Raw genomic sequence first — 20,605 nt, forward strand, 5'->3', positions numbered from 1 at the left:
AGGCCAGCTGGGCTCCTGTCTACTCTAGATATCTTCAGATAGTTTAACTTTTGTTGGTCAGCCCTGATACACAGGTGCTGCAAAACAACAACAAGGACAAACAAACAAACAACAACAACAACAACAAAAAGAAAAGTCAGGATTATTCTTGGGTCTGTAAACCCAAAGAGAAGTTGTTTTTTTTGAGGCACCGAAAAAGAAAATTGTGATCAGTGCTTGAAAAACGGAAGCAAGAACATATTTGTGGTCTTAATAGGTAACAACCCTGGACCCCTAACTCTGGAGGGGCTGGGACTAGGGCAGCAGCCTAGGACATCCCTAGAGAGAAGTCCCAAGAGGAGATCCCTAGCCTACGGAGAAGCAGTGTTGCCTTTCACAGACGGGAAGGAGGAGCATGCACCCCGCCACGTGACGGACAGCACAGCTCCTCCCATTCCTGAACTCCCGAAGCTCTCACAGTCAATAGCTCCCAGCCTGGGCTTAACTCTATCCTACTCCTGACTCCTTGAATCTCAGGAGCAAGACCATGGGGACCACAAAGGACTACCTTAAACCTTCCACCATTGCACACAGACAGTACTGTGCATCCAGGTGTGAGGGACATCAAAACCTGTAGCCAGATGGGTATGAGATCTCTCAGGCTGCAGGCCAGGGGAAGTGCAATCCTGGTAGAGATTGGTTGGTCCTGTGCGTTAAGGGTGCTGGTGGTCAGCTAGGTATCTTGAGAAGTGAGGATGGGAGCAGGCCTCTTGAGATGGAGATATCTCTGTCTCTTCATGTCTGTGGATCCTTCCCTTGCCTCATCAACATGTGGGTGAGAGGTGCCCTTAGGTCAGCTCAGAATGGGGTGAGAAGGGGTTAGAGATCCCATTCCTCCATTCATCCTTCTCATTGTCAACACTATCAAGGGAGCTCCCCAGCCCATCCTGTCTTTAGGCGCCTGATCTCTCCCCCACCTCCCGCCCGCCAACCCTGCTAAATTACACGGAGGTGGTAAAGGGGGTGAACAGCTGCCTGCCACAGCTAGCTCCACCAGCCAGCACGCACTAAGATCCTGGCTCCACTTCCAGCTGTGCAGAGAGAGAGACAGAGAGAATCCCTGGAGACCACTGCACCCTGCTATCTCGCTGGCGTCCCGAGGCGCGGACGGCCGCGCCCCCAGCGGCGGCCAGATGTTGTGAACGTCCGGCCCCTTTAATCACTGCCCGGCGGCTGTACGCGCATTGTTCCGGGTCCAGTAGGATTCTCCCAGGCGGCCCCGCCGCGCAAGGCAGTGTTCAAAGGGCCTGGATAAACAGGCGGTACACTGCACGGACAAAGCACGGCCGTCTCCGGCGGGGTGGGACCTGGGGAATCCGAGCCGCCGGCCGCCAGACTCTTTGTGCGCCGCTTAATGAGCTGGAAAATACAATTGGCTTCCCCGGCTGTGAAAATCGTTTCAAGGACCGCGGCGTCACTTGGCTGCTGGGAGACCCCGGAATTGATCTCTTTTGTCCCCAGAGCCTCAGCGTATCCTTGCAGGGATGGCGACCAGGCATTGCCTCTAGCAAAAAGACCCCTAGCAGACTTTTAAGTGGGAGGGGACCCAGGATTCCAAGCTTGAAACTTAAATCAGACCTCAGCCTAGTTCTCCGTCCTGCCCCATTCGGTGCTGGCCTACTTTATTTAGTTCCTGGCTGTTCATATCCAGAGGTGGCATCTGCTTGCTCAGCCCTGCCCAAAGGCCTCGGAAGACACTTGCCACCCTAATTCTACTTGGGCAAACGCAACATGCCCCCTATGCCTTTCAGGTCTGGAAGCAGGTGGCTTTGCTCTGCTGTAAGTGTTTCTAAACCACAGCCAGGTTAGAGGATCCAGCAGCTTAACAGAGTTAGAAAATAAAGTGTCCATTTTTTTTTCTCTTTTCAAGTGTACTCATTGGACTGTAGGAATCTCATTACTGGAATTTCCTAAAGTCCAGGGAAACTGGAATCAGCTAATACTACATTGTAGCACGTGTGCCAAGCCTCTCCTATGTCAGACCCATAGTTTAAACAAAAACAACCTTCACTCTGGTCATTTCCAACCCTGCGGCGTGGACTCTGCTTCCTTCTCCATCCTGAGGGAAGCACACTTTCTTCCCTACTCGACAGCCCCAAGTGGATATTATATGCAGAGAAGTTGGGGCTGCCTGGGAGCCCTGCACAGTTAGGCCTGAGCATGATTGGCAGGAAACAAGTGCAGGTTTCAGGTTCAGCCCAGTCTGTGTTTGTGACTGAAGTTGGAAGTAGTATCCAGTTTGGACCCCTGTACCTACTGGGTCTCTCTGTGTCCCAAGTCCTGCACTGACTTGGTCACAAAGGCAAACCCTAGGCCCAGCATTAGCTAGGTTCTGTCCAAATGTCAGTTATATCAGGATTTAAGGAGTTAGATGAGTATTGTGGATGTTACATAGTCTCCCCTGTGAAGGTACTGGCCATGTAATGGAGAGGAACACACCTTGATTTCTTTGCTGTTTTATGACAACAGTCTTGCTATATAGCCCACGCTGGTCTGATAATTGCTATATAGCCCAGGCTGGTCCGATAATTGCTATATAGCCCACACTGGCCTAGACCTTGAGGCTGTCCTGCTGTCTCAGCTTAGGTGCACTACCATGCTTGGCTGTGCAATGCACTTTATAAGTAGAAAGCTTACAAAGAAGGCCAAATATGATCCTTGCCAGTGATCCCAGAACTCGGGAGGATCATGAGTTGTAAGCCAACCTGAGCTACAAAGCGAGACCGTAAGTGCAAAGGGATAAAGAAAAAGTTTAGTCAGTTAGGTACGATGTGGCCTTTAGAGCCCTGCCTGCCTCTCCGTTTCTTGGACCTGGGCAGGGAGTTATGGTGTGCAGAAAAGCAAGGGCCAATGGGTTACACACATTCGCCTTCTCCTGCTTCCTATACTCTAAACCTCAGCAGTCTGGGCCAGCCAATGCAGAGAGGCATCAGCCCACTGGGGACCATGTAATCCGGCTTAATCCTGTCAGCAGCCCAACCGCATCTCTGCAGGCACTGGGAGGCCACACACAGTGGATTTAGCTCAGAACCTGACTTTTGATCCCTGCAGACAGTAGGCCCCAAGGGACCTGGGGCTCCAGCACACAGGTTTGGTGCACAGTATGCCTGCTGACAGGCAAGTGTACAGCCTTGCCTACTTCATCTGGAGTAGGATTGAATACAAAAGGCAACACTAGCTTGGCTGAGGTTGAGCCCGAATAATAATAAAGCAGCAGCCTCTCTAGTTATCTCTAGTCAGCATCAACAGGAAGACCAAATTGAATACAAGTCTTGTCTTAAAACAAGGACATCATTAGGCATGGTGACATACCCCTTTAATCCTAGTACTTCGGAGACAGAGAGAGAGGCAGATCCCTGAGGTCCAGGATAGCCTGGTCGAGAGAGTGAGTTCCAAGACAGCCAGGACTACACAGAGAAACACTGTCTTGAAAGAGAAAACAAGGCTATGGTGGCCTCTAGAGCCATAGCCTACAATTCTAGGAATGGCCAAATTGGAGTCATTCAGATAAGAGCTGAATGAAAGGCAGGTACCTTGCTTGTACCCACCCTAGGCAGCCTGTGAAGCCAGATGTTGGGAAAGGTGATCAAGAGGTCAAGTGAGGCCCAACTGCTCTCCACAGAGGCCTCACAAAGTGAGGGCAGAGTGGGAGACCTTCCTCAAAAGCTGTTTGGCAATGATAGCAAATAAAACCGGGCAAGAAGGCAAGGCAAGATGTGTGGTATGGTCAAGGATTACCTGAGGAGGAGAGATCCCTACAGACTCATATGCTCGCTCCAACTGGCTGGAGATGGTTGAGGCCAGTGAGTGGGAGCAACGGACAAGGATGGAAGCAGGACCCTGTCCTGGGTGAAAACAAAGTTTTGCATTGTCCTTAAGGGGATGGTCGATGCAAGAAACTTTGGATAGCCATGGCAGATGCCTATTCGAGTTGGTCTATAGCAGCTATATGGCCCCTGGCCCAACCCAAAAGACTTAACCCAAATCTTTGCAACTGAAAACATTGGTCTTTAAGATCTCGCCAACTTGGAGGGTCAGACCGAGGACTGCTCAGCAAGATGGATCTGACTCAGGTTCTTCCCGGTTTTCCTACCAGGGTATGGAGGCCCAGGGTGAAGGGAAGGGAGAGCCTAGGATACAGGACGCCTGCAGTAGAGCCCCGCGGGCTCGCGTTGGCCTAGCTTTCGCGCCGGCGCTTTTGTCATGCACATGAGGGCTCGGAGGCTGAGAAAGGGTCCCCTTCACTGCTGAGACACACGAAGGGCACTTTTCTTCCCTAGTCTGCGGCTTGGCACATGCCTGCTGCTTCCAAGTGGCCTCTCATTCAAAGGGCCCGGCCCCCATTCTTTGTCCCCCTAGGTGCCCGGCCCGCGGCCCCTGGCAGCTGCTGCGCGTTCAGAGGCTCTATAGAGCCGACTCTGCAGGTGAGCTGCCGGTCAAAGGAGCTTTCAGGCGTCACCAGGGAGCGGTCTTCGAGCGTGTCGCCACTCGCAGCGCTGGCACAATGGCAGCTCCACTCAATGGCCACCGCCCCGCCCCTCACGCGCGTGCTGAAGGGCCGAGCCACAGATCGGGAGGAACGCGCCAGCAGGCCGGCTCTCCCGGCCTCTCCTACTTATTCTCCAAAACCCCCCATCCCCGCCGCCCGCGCCATCTCTCTTCTCTTCTCCTCCCCCTAACCCCTTCATTTCCCTTGATGGCCCCCCATTCATCCTCCCTCCTCCGCCTCTTCTCTTTTCTCCCTCCCTCCTCTACCCCCTAATTGCCCCTTGGAGGCGGCACCCTCCGCGCCCTGCCCCGCCCCGCTGAGGGTTGCGGTTGTTTCACCTGCTTTTCGCCCAATCCTTTTAGCTTTGTTGAGTTCAATTCAGTTAGTAGCTATGCCAGATAGGGCAGACGGCTGGAGGTGGGGGGCTCAAGGCTAGGGAAAGACCCTCTGCACGATTCTCCTCTAGCCCAACAGGGACCCCAGAATATGCTGCCCTCCTCTTTTTACGATCTTTGGGATGTAAAATTTGTTGGAGTAATGAGGAGATCAAGATCCTAATGGGATCAAAGACATTGGGAGTTGTTCTGGGGACTTTAGGGGTTCTTCTAGGAATCAAAGGTCCTGTCCTAAGAGCAGAAGTGGTGGCCCAGGAAGGGGTCCTTGGGATCAGGGCTTCTTCCCTAACTGATCCTCTTTTATCATCTGCTCCACCGGATGCTTCTCAAGAGGGCAAACACGAATGTATATACCCTACATACCAGGAGGTCCCAGGCGTGAAACAGAGGTAGACAGGTTTGGCAAATATTTGTCAAAGTTGCTGTGGACAGTGCACGCTCAGTGCATGCTAGCCTGGATTCCTGCTTCCTGTCCAGGTTTCTAGGAAAAAGATGGGCAGAGATGGCCAGAAAGGCACACACTAATCACTACTAGTGTCCAGATACCTGTGTACCCAGGGCTGGGTGTCTGTCCTGTGGATGTGGTCCAACTAGGATGGAACCTCCTTAGGAAGGTGTGTTGCGGTTTGCAGACCTCTTGAGACTAACCACTGTGCTTGGACTCTCGTGGGGAAACCTCAGTGCTGGAAGCACTCTTGGGGATGGTGGGGCTTGCTAACCCTACTATCTCCTTCAGAAGCAGTAGGCAGCAAATCCCATTGATCCCCTTTCCCCTGTTCTGGGGTCCACTATTCCTGACAGTTCCCTTGTTATTCCAGGTTTCTTCTCAGGACACCTCCCCTCCGAGTCCTGACCATTGGACTTGTCCCAGGGCACACAAAGCCCAGTTCCTTTGTAACCTGTTCTCTTGCCATGCTCATTCTCCAGTCCCACATCCAGGCAACAGTGGGCAGGTGCTGGGAGCACAGGCAGAGGACTGTGACGCACTTAGCAGCTAGGATGTCCACGCAAGATCTGCCTTTCGAATAGGTTTGGTTTGCTCACACAAACCTTCCTCACAATACCATGCTATTATAAAAGTTACAGTAACCTCATGTAAACAGACATCTCATTGAGGTAGGGCAAGAAGACACCATGCACCTTGTAACTCCAAGAGGGTGTGCCATATCCTCCAGAAGAGAGCAGAGTAAATAAGATCTACTATACGCAAGTAGGAATGGGGGACAGTGGTGGTCTGCCTCCCAAGCGTGTGGATGATGTCAGGAGACAAGGCTGACCCACCGTGTCCATTCTATCTTCATCTTGCAAGGTTGGTATTAACCTGCCACCACGAACCCTGCCCTTGCTCTCACCTGACCATCCAGATTAGTAAGACATCCTGAGGCTCCCAGTCCTAGTATTAAGTGATTAAGCACCTTCTCCACCCTAGGCTTGTCTCTAGCCACAGTGCTCAGGCTGTCTGACAAGGCATTTTGGTCATGGGTCTGAGCTAAGTATAGAGAGAGTCCTGATGGTCCAAGAGCTGTGGGGAAGCCTATTGACCAGTATCTGCATAAGCTACTTCAGAAAAGAAAAGCTTAGACAGTACAATCTTCATATGCCCCCCCCTTTAAAATGCAAGACTCTCAAAGATGCCTCATGGCAATGGAGTGGGCCTTGCTTGCCCTGGAAGCCACAGGGCCAGTTGCAGGGTATCTGAGGGTGATACAGGCATGGTAAGTTATGGTCATTGGTCTGGGAGGTAGGACATTCTCAGGCTCTATGGGGCATACTTTCTCAGGTTGGTCCAAAGTTAGAAATGGAGATAGAAACTAGTGAAACCGGCAGCTTTTGGTGATGTCCGGGTGCCCCTGGGAGGGTTGCTGTGCCCAGGGTTCTCTTCATCCAGGACCTCACAACTGTGGGTGCTTTTTCGAGAAGGCTTTCTCTCAGGAAACAAGAAGCAAACTAAAGGCAATTCCCACAACCACATGGGTACATAGGTTAACTCTGCCCACCTTAGTGTGGGAGCGGAAAGTTCTCACGTGTTACAGCAATGTGAACCCCAAGTGGACTTGCCAGCTTACCAGAGCAGGATGCTGACCAAGGGGACTGAGGCTGGTTTTGTGACTAGGACCTTCTCCTTCAGTACTGTGTCCTGGCATCCTGGTCTCTGAATCTCCTCAGAGTCTGACAGGACAGGAACTCCACTACTCTCTGGTCCAGCTAATGGCCTGCAAGTCCCCTGCACACTGGCACCCGAGGGTGGTCCACCTTGCTTCCTTGCAAGATAGAACATGACCTCAGCAGCCCAAACACACCTGTGCTTCTGATCTTTATTGACAGGGACATGCCCTGTGGAGGGTGGCGTCTATAGCACTCTGGATGTCCAAGCTGCTGGGAGGATGTGTTAGTACCCCAGTGTTCAGAAGTACCATGTACTCTGAGCGGGTCCCTGTCTCCAATCTTGGGCATTTGCTTATTGTTCCTCCTTGCTGTTCCTTTCCTTAGTTGGGGAGCTTTGGAAACATCCATGTTGGCAGATGTCTGCAGCTGCTGCCAACACGTTTCTCTGCCCTATGCAATGGTTCTTAGATGTGACATCCTGGGCAGGCTCTGAGGATTCCCTGGGAAGAAAATGCAGACACTGGTCCTCAAAAGGGTGTTGCCAGCAGGAAGGGGTGTGTGTGTTTGTGTGTGTCTGTCTGTCTGTCTTTCTGTCTGTGCATCTGTGTGTCCTGCATCTTCCCTCTGAGACCGTGAGCAAGTTCTCCATGTATAGTTGCCTTTGAAGGAGAGGGGGCTATAAGTGGCCAGCTAAGTTCTCTACCTGGCATGGCCCGAAAGTACCTCCCTGAGACGCTGAGCTGTCGGTAAGGCCTGTGCTTCCCTCCAATCCTGTGACTGAATAGATGGTGGCTGAGGGACAGCGTGTGTGTGTGTGTGTGTGTGTGTGTGTGTGTGTGTGTGTGTCACAGGAGCAGCCCGTTGCTCTGGCCTTGTCTTTTGTTGACTTCTGTGTGTCCAAGGCTAGTCATTGGTCAAAGATACAGATGAGGTCAGAATGATAGCACCAACCTCTCTATTCTCCTTAAACCCGTGTTCCTGTTGTGAGATGGCTTCTGGACTCTGCAATAGGGTCTAGCCTCTTGCATCGTAACCCTTATACATTGAGAGTCTGCATAGAGCTGGCCACAGCCATCCATTCTTTGAAGACATGAGGGGGCTCGGGAGAGGCCTGAGTTTGTTCTCAGCTGAGTACTCCCACTGGGTCAGACAGGTCAGGCTTCCTCACAGAGAAGCAAGCTTGTTGCATTCTTTCCAGGTCGTCATTCACTGCCCATGATCCCTCACTTCCAACTCTCCTAGTCCAGCAATTGCGACCTCAGTAGAGGAGCATCACTTCCTAGAGGCCTGGCTGCAGTGCCACCTCCTGGACATGGATAAAATTGCACTTCCTCAGTGGGGTGCTTCTGCCTGAACATTCTGTTCAGTTTAGCTTGTGTGTGCTTATAACTGTGTTAGACAACAGCTGTGACCTGGCATGTTCTTGTGTGTAAGCGGAGCTCCTGTAATGTATGGCTGGGCCGGACTAAGATCAGCACGACCAGGAGCTGATGAGGGGTGCTGATGCTCCCCATAGGCCAAGTTGAGCTTTCCCAGGGACTCCAGGCCCTGGTCACTGAGATGTCTAAAGCAAACACTCCACCCAAATACCCACCAGAAAGGACCTCCAAGGAGGTACGAGGAATCTTCCAACTTCACAGACTTCTAGGGCATCCTAGATTCTATCAGGCTCCACCTGGTCCTTAGGCCTGCCTCCCTCTCCAGCAGTCATAGCTTGTGGCAAGGGCCTCAGAGGCCATATTCTTGAGTGTTGGCCTCTGCACAGAGCTGGCTTTCCATATACACCAGGGCCAGAGCCAGGGACAGCCGACCAGGCACCCAGGACACTGAGGAGCAGATCCCATACTACGTAGGCAGCACCTACCATGGCCATAGTTCCACTCCAGATCTGGTCCAGGAGTTCCATGGCCTTCTGGAACTCTGAGTCTGAAGCTCAGCACCAGGATATGTCAGGCCTGAAGGAAGAGGTTTGGCTGCCTCTGGGCTACATACTGAAGCACAGGCATACTCTAATGTCTGGACACACATAGGGAGGTGCATACCTGCAAACACATACATATATGTACACACACACACAAACATGCCCATACATGCCTCTGAAACCCTTCTGGGCAGTCATGGACTAAATGACATTCCTGTCCCTGCAGCCAAAGCCTCGTAGCCAGGAGACAGGGCAGACAGACAAAAAGGACACAACAAAGGTCTGTCATTTCGAAGGACCAAGATTTCTTTTAAGTCATGAAATAATACATTTGTACACACAATTTAAGGGGAAACACGTAAAACAAGCCATTTTATGCTGCCATTGATATTTTGAATGGTCTGTGAGAAGGTCTAAAAGGCACTACCTCTTTCTGTTGGTGACAAGAACACCAATGTTCCCTGTCTCTGCAGCCCGGAGTCCTGTCTAGCTCTTCTTCTACTCCAACTGTCACCTTCTCCCAGGGCCGTGGGTTCATGGATCCACTGCACAGCCCTGGACTACGCCCATGTGATTCTGGGTGCACGATACTTGGAGCATGTGGAAAGGATGCTGAGGAAGGGCATGGGCTTCTCAGACCCTCCCCACCCATAGGAGCCCCACCACACAGAGTTTCTGGAAAGTATCTCTTGCTGCTGGGTCTGTGGACTCTGGAGTAGTGGGCCAGATGAAAATACTCACCAGGCTGCTAGCCACCAGGTTCTCCTGGTCAAGGCCAGCTAACAGGTCATGGTATAACTTTCTGCTGTTCTGGTAAGAGGAGAGCCCAGGCCTCCACAGTGACTCCTCCTCTGTCTAGTAGGTTTTTCATGAGCCAGAGAAGGAGGTACTCTAGGCTGAGCCTAACTGTGTCACAATGATACTCGCATTATCAGACTACAGGCCTGACTCTGGTAGAGCGATTTGAACCCAATATACAGGATCAAGGCCCTATTGGATGTCCCCACACTCTTCAGTCACAGGACCGCCAAGTTCTGTCTGTCTGTCTGGGCCTTGCTCAGCCTCTATGATTAATTGAGTTTTACCATGAATGGGAAGGATAGGCCAGGCCTTCCTAGCCACACTCTTCCCTGAGGCCAGCAGGGAACTATCCTAAACCTGTCCAGGCAATGGGTCTAAGTTTCAGGACTGGTGGGGCCCTTCACTGGGTCTGAACGACCTTTGAAACTCTGTAAGAAACACTCTCCAGCCCTAGAAGGGCTGCAGACAGTTCCACCCTCTAATCGACTAGGTGACAGGGGCTACAAAGTGTGTACCCTTAGCAGGCAGAGCCCAAGTGACATCAGGGGCTCAACAATATTGCTCTGTGGCAAGTGACTCACTACTCACAAGAAGGTTCCAGACCTGGTGCCTGCCTGCTTCTGTAGCCACCAATTTACAAAGAAATGAGATCTCCAGGTCAGGCCCTGAGGGTCTATATAGTTCTTATAGATAACACAACTGGGCAAGTCAGTCCCTGTCTATCTCCTCCCCAACTGATGACAAGGAGTGCTGGTTTAGGAGATCCTCCTGGGTCCAGAACCATGGTTCTGTGGCATGTTTTGAGTGCAGCCCTGACTATGGCATCAGACCGGCTCTCACCATTCAGGAAGCCCCTCGTATGGCCCCAGGACAGCTGTTACTTTTTTTTTTTTTAAATATTTATTTGTTTAATATTCTGTCTGTGTGTATGTCTGCAGGCCAGAAGAGGGCACCAGACCTCATTACAGATGGTTGTAAGCCACCATGTGGTTGCCGGGAATTGAACTCAGGACCTTTGGAAGAGCAGGCAATGCTCTTAACCACTGAGCCATCTCTCCAGCCCCCCAGCTGTTACTTTTTATTCCTCTCCAAAGGCTCCCAATCTCAGGGGAACGTGGACCCAGAGACTGGAGGAGAGGGGGGGGCAGAGCATTGGGTCCCACAATTCCTGGGAGAAGAGTGTATCCCAGCTTAAGCTTTCGTGTGTGCAGATGTTCTGCCTACATATAGGTCTCTGCACGATGTATGTGCCTAGTGCCTGTGGAGGTCAGAAGAGGGCATCAGATCCCTTGGGACTGGAGTTACAGATGGTTGTGAGACAACACGTGGGTGCTAAGAATAGAACCTGGGTCCTACGGAAGAACAGCCAGTGCTCCTAACCATAAAGGTAGCTTTCCAGCCCATGGCTTTAGTGTTTTATGCTTGCATGAAGCCAAACACTATGGGATCATAGGAGTAGTTACAGGGTGCGGGCTATTCTAGGATCATAAACGTTGGGAGCGCAAATGTCCTTGTGCACACAAATCACCAGGGAAACAAGGAATGTAAGCATGCAGGATTGCCCTTTCAATGGAAAATATGTAAAACCTGTTCTTCCATCCAGAAAGCCTAGAACTGGGCGGTGGTTAATTGAAGGTCATCAGACCTTCAATATCTGTTGGGCCAGGCAGTATCAATCTTCTATCACCAGGACCAGAGGTCGCTCTAAATGACTGTTACATTACCCGTATAGCCATAGGCTCCCCCAAGCTCCCGCAACCAGGACCAGAGGTGGCTATAATAGCCCAAATGACCTCTTTGCCAACTGTGTGACTGAAACCCGTCTAGATCCTTCTTTAGGCCCTTAAGCTAGCACAGGTAGCCTATCTCTAGAACCCATCTTCTTGGGAGAAATGACATGTACCCTGAGTTGAGTTTTGATGTAATTATGCTTCCTTGTGCACCAGGGATTGTATTACACCAGGAAACTTTTCCCCAAAAAATTATACGGTGTTTAAATTTGTTGGCAATAAACTGCCTGGCATCAGACTCCTAGAGGTTTGATCCAGGTTGACGAAGTCAGTTTGAACCAAGTTTGCATTCTCACTTCTTTGAGGATCACTGCTGGTTTTGACACCTGCAGGGGCCCCTCACACAAGGAATCCCATCCAAGTGCCACAGATAATTGAAAGTCCACAGTGAAGATGCTAAAATCAAGAAGGCTTTGTGGTGTGACCTGGGAGGGTAACCGCCGAATCAATTCCCATCTGGAGGAAGCTGTCACGCTGTAACATGGCACCCAAGGTGTGAGAGTGTTATGGCCACTGCAGCTGTGTGAGAATCTGAGCTGTGTGTGGGTAGGGGCAAGTGTGGGGTCCGAGCCTGACTCTCATGAAGGGGTGGCCAGCTTCAGGGGCTGAGGTTCCATCTGCCCTGTCACTTTACCTACCTAGGCGGGGTCTGTGCCAAGGTTAAGCAGGAGGGCCTGAACTGTTTATTGCGAGAAGCATGAGAATCTTTTAAGTGAACATAACTTCTCAGCTTGCTTTGACCAAAATAACCTTAAATTTTATCTCATAGACTTTTCCTTTAAATTCTGTGTTTTAGAATAAGATAGGAGCTGGAGAGATGGCTCAGTGATTAAAAGCATCAGCTGCTCTTCCAGAGTTCCTGGGTTCAATTCCCAGCAACCACATGGTGACTCACAACAGTCTATAGTGGAATCAGATGCCCTTTTCTGGCATAAAGGTGTGCATGAAGATAGGGCAGACAAAATAAATAAGTAAATCTTAGAATGAAGGATAAACTGGTCTTTCCTCGATGATGAAGGAATTATAAATATGGGAGAGGAGACTGGAATATCTCAGAGGTTCTGCATTGAATTGGAGGTGTCACTATGAACCTATGAAGATCTGGGGGGAGGCTTTTTTGTGTGCATGTGTTTGTGTGTGTAACCCAGTATCTTCCTCAATTCCCCTCCACATACATACATACATACTTACATACATACATACATACATACATACATACATACATGCATGCATACATACAATTAATTTTCAAGACAGGCTCTCTCACTGAACATGGAGCCCATCAATTTGGCCAGACTGACTAACCAGCAAGCTCCAGGAATCCTCTTGTCTCTGTCTCAAATACTGCTGATCCCCCCTTTTTTGATTAGGGGATCAAAGTTAGGGTCTCACGCTCGAGAGACAGTCACTTTAACTGAGCTGTCTCCCCAGGCCTCATGGAGAATTTTACGTGTGCATGTGCCTGTGTATGCACAGAAGCAAGAAGACACAGGGTATGTGCTTCTCTACTGAGCTCCTGGAATCAACAAACCCAATGCCCAGATTTTCCAGCATCCAAGTTTTTGAGAACTCCCAATGTCATGGACGTAAGCTCCAGCTCTCGTCCAAGTCTTTTGGGTTCTCTCTATTAGAATAGAGGGGCCCCTCCACAATCTCTGGCCCTGATGTGGGGGCATACCACTCAAGACTAAGAACCCTTTATGCTTCATGCAGATAGCACTGGACCTTCTGCTTAGAGTTTCTCTGGCTCCCTGAGCAACCTAAGCTCTGTCGTAACCCTCATCCCACAGTGACCCCCACTACGCCAGGTCTGAGCTCACCGCTCATTAGGTGAGGTGTCACAGCCCAAGAAAGAAGTAATCAGAAGGGCTGGAGAGATGGCCCAGCAGTTAAGAGCACTGGCTGCTCTTCCAGAGGACCTGAGTTCAATTCCCAGCAACCACATGGTGGCTCACAACCATCTGTAATAAGATCTGGTGCCCTTTACTGGCCTGCAGGCATCAGAACACTGTATAATAAACAAACAAACAAACAAATAAATAAATAGAAGTAATCAGAAAAGATGCTAGAGTGAGTGACAGAATCAGAGTCACGCAGAACCGTGGGCTAGTTGTGTGGGAGAGGAGGAGAAAGGGACCCAGGGCAGCTCCCTTGGGACCTTTAGACAATCTACTTCCTGTCTAACTCCTAAAGGGAGATGTCAATGTTAAGGAAGGGATGGAGGGGACCCTCCAACTCACAGGAGGCAAATCACAAGTTCCTGAAAGGTCCCACCCCTAACTCAGGCCAATATTCAGTCCTTTCGTGGCTGTGGGAGTCTTATCTAGGAAAGAACTCACTGTGAGTGGTTCTAAAACCCAAGAGCTCCTCCCAGTGGAGGACAATCCTTATCATTTGGAGAGGATCCAGAACCAGACCCAGCACCAAGTAGATGCTAGTACAGCAGAATACAGGTGACTCCTGGGGCAGTCAAGAGTCACCCCAATTCCCCCGAGTGGTTTATTCCACTGTGGCCAGTGGCCCCTAGGCTGGGCTGGAGTCAGGAAGAGCAGGAACTATTTCTCTTCCTCAAAAGCAGGCACCCTTAGGTGTCCTCTTAGGTTCAGAGGCTAATGAAAATGCTCACACAAGGCTGCGACCAAAAGAGAAACCAAGGCTCAGGTAGATGTGAAACTTTACTTACAGAAAAGCAACAGAGTCAGAGGCCCACCAGGGGCAGGGGCTTCAGCGGGGTGCTTTGGGGCAGGAGCACAATCACTGGGTGGAGAAGCATCAGGAGGTGCGCGGATCAAAGAAGCTGGTGGGGGTCGCTGTGAAGACAGAAGGGTCAGGGTGAAAGGGACAGAGGACTGGTGTGCTGGACAGGAAGGCAAGCCCTGTACGCAGACCTGGAGGTAGCCTCAAGAGAGGGTGCACAGCTGGGTAGGTTTCTGGGACTGGCGGGAAGTGAGGGATGTGGGGAAATGGGGGGAGGGTAGCGTGGGGACAGGGAAGGGCGGGAGAGATGGGCAGGGCAGGGCAGGGCTGGACAGGGCAGGGCAGGGCAGGGCAGGGCAGGGCAGGGCAGGGCAAGCCTGTGGCCTGCGAGCTAGCCAGTCATTGTTTAGGCAGAACACACTTACCCCAGTCAGTAGCAGAAGTGTGTGTGTGTGAGGGGGTCGGGACGATAGTCACTGGGGGGCCTGGGACAGCACGCCCTCCGCCTTTTGTGGGTCTTCTTTCTCTTTTATGGTCAAAGGCTTCCCTGATGGCTCTGTGCCCGCTGCTGCCGTTGCAGCTGCAGTGGACACAACCACTGTCGCTGGGGTGGGACCCTTATGCTCCCCCTTGGAGGCCCGGTAGTTGTTCCCCCAGGCAGCGGGCATCTCGGTGCCATGCTTGCGGTTCATCGGGTAGGCGCCCATGGCTGCCAGGATGCTGCGGTGGCGCTCGGGGTCCATCTCCGTGTAGTACATCTCCAGGGTCAGCGGGGTGCAAATCTTGTGCTGCAAAGGCATATTCCGGACCGGTAAGGGGACCAGGGATCATAGTGAAGGATGAGAAGGAGGAGGAGGAGAAGGAGGAGAAGGAGGAGGAGGAGAAGAAGGAGGAGGAGAAGGAGGAGAAGGAGGAGAAGGGTCATAATTAAAAACCCACAAAGGCAACTTTGGCTTCGGGTCACAGGGTCAGAGCCTGAGGTTCTTTGGAGAAGCGGGTGGTGTGAATTGGAGCCTTTGCACGTGAGGAGTCTCTTAGAACCATGCTGTGTGGGAAAGGCAGAAAACAGACTGGTTTGGGGACCATGTTTGTAATGCCGGCACTGGGAAGGCTGAGTCAAGAGGATTGAAGTGAATCAGAGGCTAGTATGGGCTGGGCTACATAGTGAATTCCAGAACAGCTGAAGCTAAAACTTTATGTCTCTTCTTCCCCCCACAAAAAAGCCAGCCAGACTTCAGTACCTCTGTGAACTCCATCCCAGAGACCAGAGGATTAAGGGAAAAAGAGGAGACTACTTCTAAAATATGAAGCACTTTAAAAATATTAAAAAAATTTTAATTGTCATTAATGGAGTTGAGAATTTTAAAGTAGAAGGAAATATTTGCTAAATATGCAGAAAGCATTAATGCCCATTTGAAAGCCTCCTATATCCAGCAGTGGTGGCACACGCCTTTAATTCCAGCACTTGGGAAGCAGACACAGGCAGATCTCTGTGAGTTTGAAGCCAGTATGGTCTACAAGAGCTAGTTCCAGGACAGGGCTGTTACACAGACAAACCCTGTCTCAAAAAACCAAAACTAAAACTACTCCCTCCCAAAAAAAGGCCTCTCGAATGGGCATACACTTCTTTCATCCCAGCACTTTGGAGACAAGATATTTCTGTGAGTTGCAGGCCAGCCAGGGCTACACAGTGAGACCCTGTCTCAGGAAAAGAAAAAGAAGGAGAAGAAGAGAAAGAGGAAGAAGAAAGAAGAAGAAGAAGAAAAAGAAGAAGAAGAAGAAGAGGAAGAGGAAGAGGAAGAGGAAGAAGAAGCCAAAGAAACAAACCTCTTGAAGTCTAGGGAAACGACTAAGGACTAAAGGGCTCAGTGGAGAAACCTGCTGAATGCAGGCAGGTCTCCTCCCCAAGAGCTGGAGGGCACCAGGGCACTGAAGAGTTCTGCTAGCACCTCCTACTTCAGTTTAGATTAAAACACAAACACAAACAAACAAAAACCCTTCTCTCTTTTCTGTTTTTGAGTTTCATTTTGTGTGTCTGTAATTGTGCTTGAGTTGGCCAGAGGAGGTCTCCTTGAGATGGGGTCTCTCACTGAACCTGGATCAAGCCTTAGCAACTGTCCTGTTTCTGTCACCCCACGGGGCTGGGGTACAGGCAGTCACATCTGGCCTTCTCTATGGGTTCTCATGCTTATAGAGTATGGCCCATATTGAGCCATTTCTGCAGCCCTAAAACAACCTTTGCCTGGAAAGTTTCAAAAGATGGGCTCTCAGTATATTCTAGGAAGTAAGGGAATTAATCACACAGGGTCAGCCTTGTCATTTAGAAGAAAACCTAGGGGTGGGAGATGGGAAGCATTCATCTTTGATGCTGCCCCAGAAAGCCCTCCACATCCTGCCCTGGTCCTTGGTCCCTCAGGCTTACCCGAAGCAGGAAGCCATCGGGGCAGGAGAACTGGTCATACCAAATGGCCTTGTACATGATCAGCACACAGCCCATGAGAGCCATGACGAAGGCGATCATCCTTGCAGTCGGCACCTGGCAGAGGGAAAGGAGCAGAACTTAGTGCAGGTGAGCTATGGCCGGGCCAGCCTCCCTGAGGGGACAGTCCCTAAGAACTGGAGCTGGGCACAATACTGCTGCCCCTACCTACATCTTGTCTCCTTCCTTGAGGTCAGCTCCGGGACCAAAAGTTCAGGAACTGTTTTTTTTTTTTTTTTTTTTTTTGCAGGCCCCAATTTGCTGGGATTCTGTAAACATCTATGATCAAGTAAACTAACTGCTTTGGCCAGTTAAATTGCTTGCAGCCAATTGATCCAGAAGTTGCTACTGGTTTGCCCTGCCCATGTGGCCTACAGAAGCTGGTGGTTGTCACAGCAGGAGGACTGGATGCAGGAAGCAGTGTGTGTGTGTGTGTGTGTGTGTGTGTGTGTGTGTGTAGTCTAGTGAGATAGGAGCATTAGTACCACCCCAGGTGAATACAAACAAAGGCCTCAGCACCTTTGATGGGCACAACCACTGAAAAACTACGGGAGAGGACAGGTGTTGCTTCTGCAAATGAAAAAGCACTAGAAATAGTCAGCTAAAAGTGATTATTAAAACCATCATTGACGTGGTTAAAAGAAGACAAAGAGGAGACATTTTCCAGATAAAAGGGAAAGCTCCTATCTGTTCCATAAAAAGCCTGCAGAGAGGTAGACAATGACGGGCTGGGAGACAGGTACTTCCCATGGGAAATGTCTCCCAGGAGCTCAGGCTGCTCAGAAGAAGGCTGGGTAAGGATGGACAGCTAGCTAGTGGCCAGCCAGCACTAGAGGTGACATCTGAGTAGGATTGATCCCTTTTGTCCCTAGGAGACCTAAGTGGGACTCCGTCAGGCAAACAAGGCCTGAATTGCTCATCTGGCCTCTCCCCTGCTCTAACTTCCCTCAGGGAGAGGTGATATACTTACTTTGCGTCCTTCCTCTGGGTGGCCACAGGCCAGCCTTTGACCCTCCAAATCTCCAAACTTCTTTGTCTGGTCTGAGGAGGAAAGCTGATATTCTGTCTGTGTTTTGATGAGCACCTAAAGGAAGAGATGGTCATAATATCGTTGGACAGCTGGTGGGGACCCAGGAGAGCCTTGACTGAGGGGGTTGGGAGCTGGGGAGACAGCACTGACCGTGGATCTGTACTGTTTCATGGTCAGTAAGCTGTAGCATCTCAAAGCTGAAGCTAGAAGGTGAACACTGAAGGTCTGATGGCGACCACAGCTGTTCAAGGCCTCGCCAGGCTCAGGGTGCTGGCTCTCTGGCGGGAACTTCTCCTACTGCTCCATAATCTGGTTCCTCTCCTTCAGGAGGTTTGACCTGACTCCTATGACAGCTTCTAGAGTCTGGAGTCCCCAGCCACATGGGATTCAGACGTGGACAACTCTAGACTGTTTGTGTTCTTGAGGGGCGAAGGATAGATCTGTTCTCAGCATTCACTGTTAGAGTAAGTGCAGCTAAAACCGACCCAGATCACTGGGGAGCTGCCCTGGGCTCCTGAAGGGACAGACTAGGCCACCTTGGGCCTCTTTTGCTTCTCACTGACTTCTACTAAAAGTCACCAAGCCCCTCAGTCACCTGCCTAAGAAGCCTTTTTTTTTTTTTTTTGTGCCCTAACCTAGAGTCCTGTCCAGAAGAAAAGAACGATGTCCTAGTAAGTGTCACTATTGCTGTGATGAAACACCAAGACCGAAAACCAGATGGGGAAGAGTTTATTTGGATTACACTTCCACATCATTGTCTGCATTGTAGGAGTCAGCACAGGGACTCAAACAGCTGGAACCTGGAGGCAGGAGCTGATGCCGAGGCCACGGAGGAGTGCTGCTTACTGGCTTGCTCCTCATTTCTTATTAGAACCCAGGACCAGAAGCCCAGGGATGGGAGCATCCACAATGGGCTTGGTCAGCCTCATCAGTCCAGTTGTGAATTAAGAAAATGCTCTGTAAACCAGGCAGTGGTGGCACATGCCTTTAATCCCAGCACTCGGGAGGCAGAGGCAGGAGGATCTCTGTGAGTTCAAGGCCAACCTGGTCTACAGGAGCTAGTTCCAGGACAGGCTCCAAAGCTACAGAGAAACCCTGTCTCGAAAAACCAAAAAATAAATAAATAAAAATAAATAAATTTAAAAAGCTCTGTAGGCTTGGCTACAGCCAGATCTTAGGAAGGCAGTTTCTCGGTTGAAGTTTTCTCCCCTCATAACTATAGCTGGTGCCAATGTAACACAAAACTAGCCAGCACAACTGGTAACTGCAACTTGCTGGTCTTGTTAAATTACATCACAGTCTGAGTGTTTAAATTCCGAGGAATCCAGTGGTCAGTTTACCCTGGTTCAGATGGGTAGGGGCTCTGGATGTGAGAGCCCTAACAGGGAGGTCCCGCTTGCCCACGGTCAGTTTGGATTTCTGTCCCGCTCGGCTATCCTCAGGGCACTTTGGGGGAGGCAACATTGACATAAACCTTACCCATCCCTTTTCGTCCCTAGGCAAGCTGAGAAGACCTGCACTGCCTCAGGCTACTCACCTGGTCAGAGAATGAGGGCTGAAGCTGGCTGACATCTAGGGGGCTGATCAGAGGGACACTGTCCATGGCAGCCCCTTCGTGGCCTCCCATTTCCTTGCCTGACTTCCCAGAGAAGCTGCAGCCCAGCTTCACCATGGCGGGTGGCGGTCCTTGTCTCTGCCTAGAAAGAGAGTTCGAGTCACCGCTTACCAGTCGTGCAATGGACAATCACACAGCTAGTTCCGGAGTAAGGACCCAGAATGCCCCAAGGCTTCTCATGCAAAATCCAGGGATGTGCTGGAAGAGGTCCAGCTCTTGGTTACACATTCCCTCCTAGCCCCTCAGCAGTGCAGAATGGAGACCTCCGACCAGAGAATATTTCAAAATAGAACCACGATCTCGTCCTCTGGCCAGCCTGCTCGGGCATGCGCTTGAAGGACACATATTCCACCAGAAGGAAAGGATTCAGGTAGGAGGTGAGAGAACTGGACTTAGCAGGAGGCCCAGAGCAATGTGAATCTGTTAACTGTTGATACTTTAAAACAAAACACAACAAAGGTGTCTATCCCATGAAATATGGGACATGTCACTGTTAATTGCCATTGGTTCTCTATGTGAACTTCCAAGGAAGGTGACAAAAGTATACAGTTCTGGTGGTGAAGGAAGACCAGCCCTTTGAGGGGCTGAGAGCCCATCCTGCCAGTCAGGCAACCATGGCAGTCTGGAGGAGGGTGCAAGTCCCACTGACTCTGGTAAGTCAAGGGTAAAAATGTTCAAGGATGAAGAGATGGCTCAGCAGTTAAGAAGTTAAGAGTGCTTAATGCTCTTGCGGAGGACCGAGGTTGAGTTTCCAGCATCCACATAAAATGCCTTCACAGCCTCCCGTAACTCTGGCTCCAGGGGATCTGCTGCCCTCTTCTGGCCTCCACAGGCTTCTGCATGCATGTGCTGCACATACATACACAGATATATACATGTAGACATAATAAATATTTCTTTAGAAAAGGAGTATATACTCTTGTAGTGGCATTTTATTTGTATTTTAATAGATAAAGCTTGCCTAAAGATCAGAAAAGTAAAACAGCCATACTGGCCAGCCTTACAGAACAGGCAGCAATGACACACACCTTCAATCCCAGTAGATACAGTATCTTGCCATAGAAACCAGGAGGTAGTGGTGCACACCCTTAATCCCAGAACTAGAGAGGATTGTAAAATAGGAGGAGAGCCGGGCGGTGGTGGCGCACGCCTTTGATCCCAGCACTCGGAGGCAGAAGCAGACAGATCTCTGAGTTCGAGACCAGCCTGGTCTACAAGAGCTAGTTCCAGGACAGGCTCCAAA

The 20,605-nt window shown here is 50.6% G+C and overlaps 1 protein-coding gene across 1 annotated transcript in view; it reads right to left on the reverse strand.

Moving 5' to 3' along the window:
• Positions 1 to 14,198: 14,198 nt before the first annotated feature.
• Positions 14,199 to 20,605, reverse strand: part of Caly (calcyon neuron specific vesicular protein) — a 13,325-nt gene continuing 6,918 nt past the window's right edge. Inside the window, exons 2-6 of the mRNA XM_005351457.3 lie at positions 19,285 to 19,444; positions 17,688 to 17,801; positions 16,661 to 16,774; positions 14,664 to 15,026; positions 14,199 to 14,351 (exon numbers count right to left, since the gene is read on the reverse strand). Coding sequence (XP_005351514.1) covers positions 14,712 to 15,026; positions 16,661 to 16,774; positions 17,688 to 17,801; positions 19,285 to 19,419 — 678 coding nt within the window. The 5' untranslated portion in view covers positions 19,420 to 19,444 and the 3' untranslated portion in view covers positions 14,199 to 14,351; positions 14,664 to 14,711. The remainder of the gene's footprint in view (positions 14,352 to 14,663; positions 15,027 to 16,660; positions 16,775 to 17,687; positions 17,802 to 19,284; positions 19,445 to 20,605) is intronic.

Source organism: Microtus ochrogaster, chromosome 8 (assembly GCF_000317375.1).
Source record: "Microtus ochrogaster isolate Prairie Vole_2 chromosome 8, MicOch1.0, whole genome shotgun sequence".
Lineage (NCBI taxonomy): Eukaryota > Metazoa > Chordata > Mammalia > Rodentia > Cricetidae > Microtus > Microtus ochrogaster.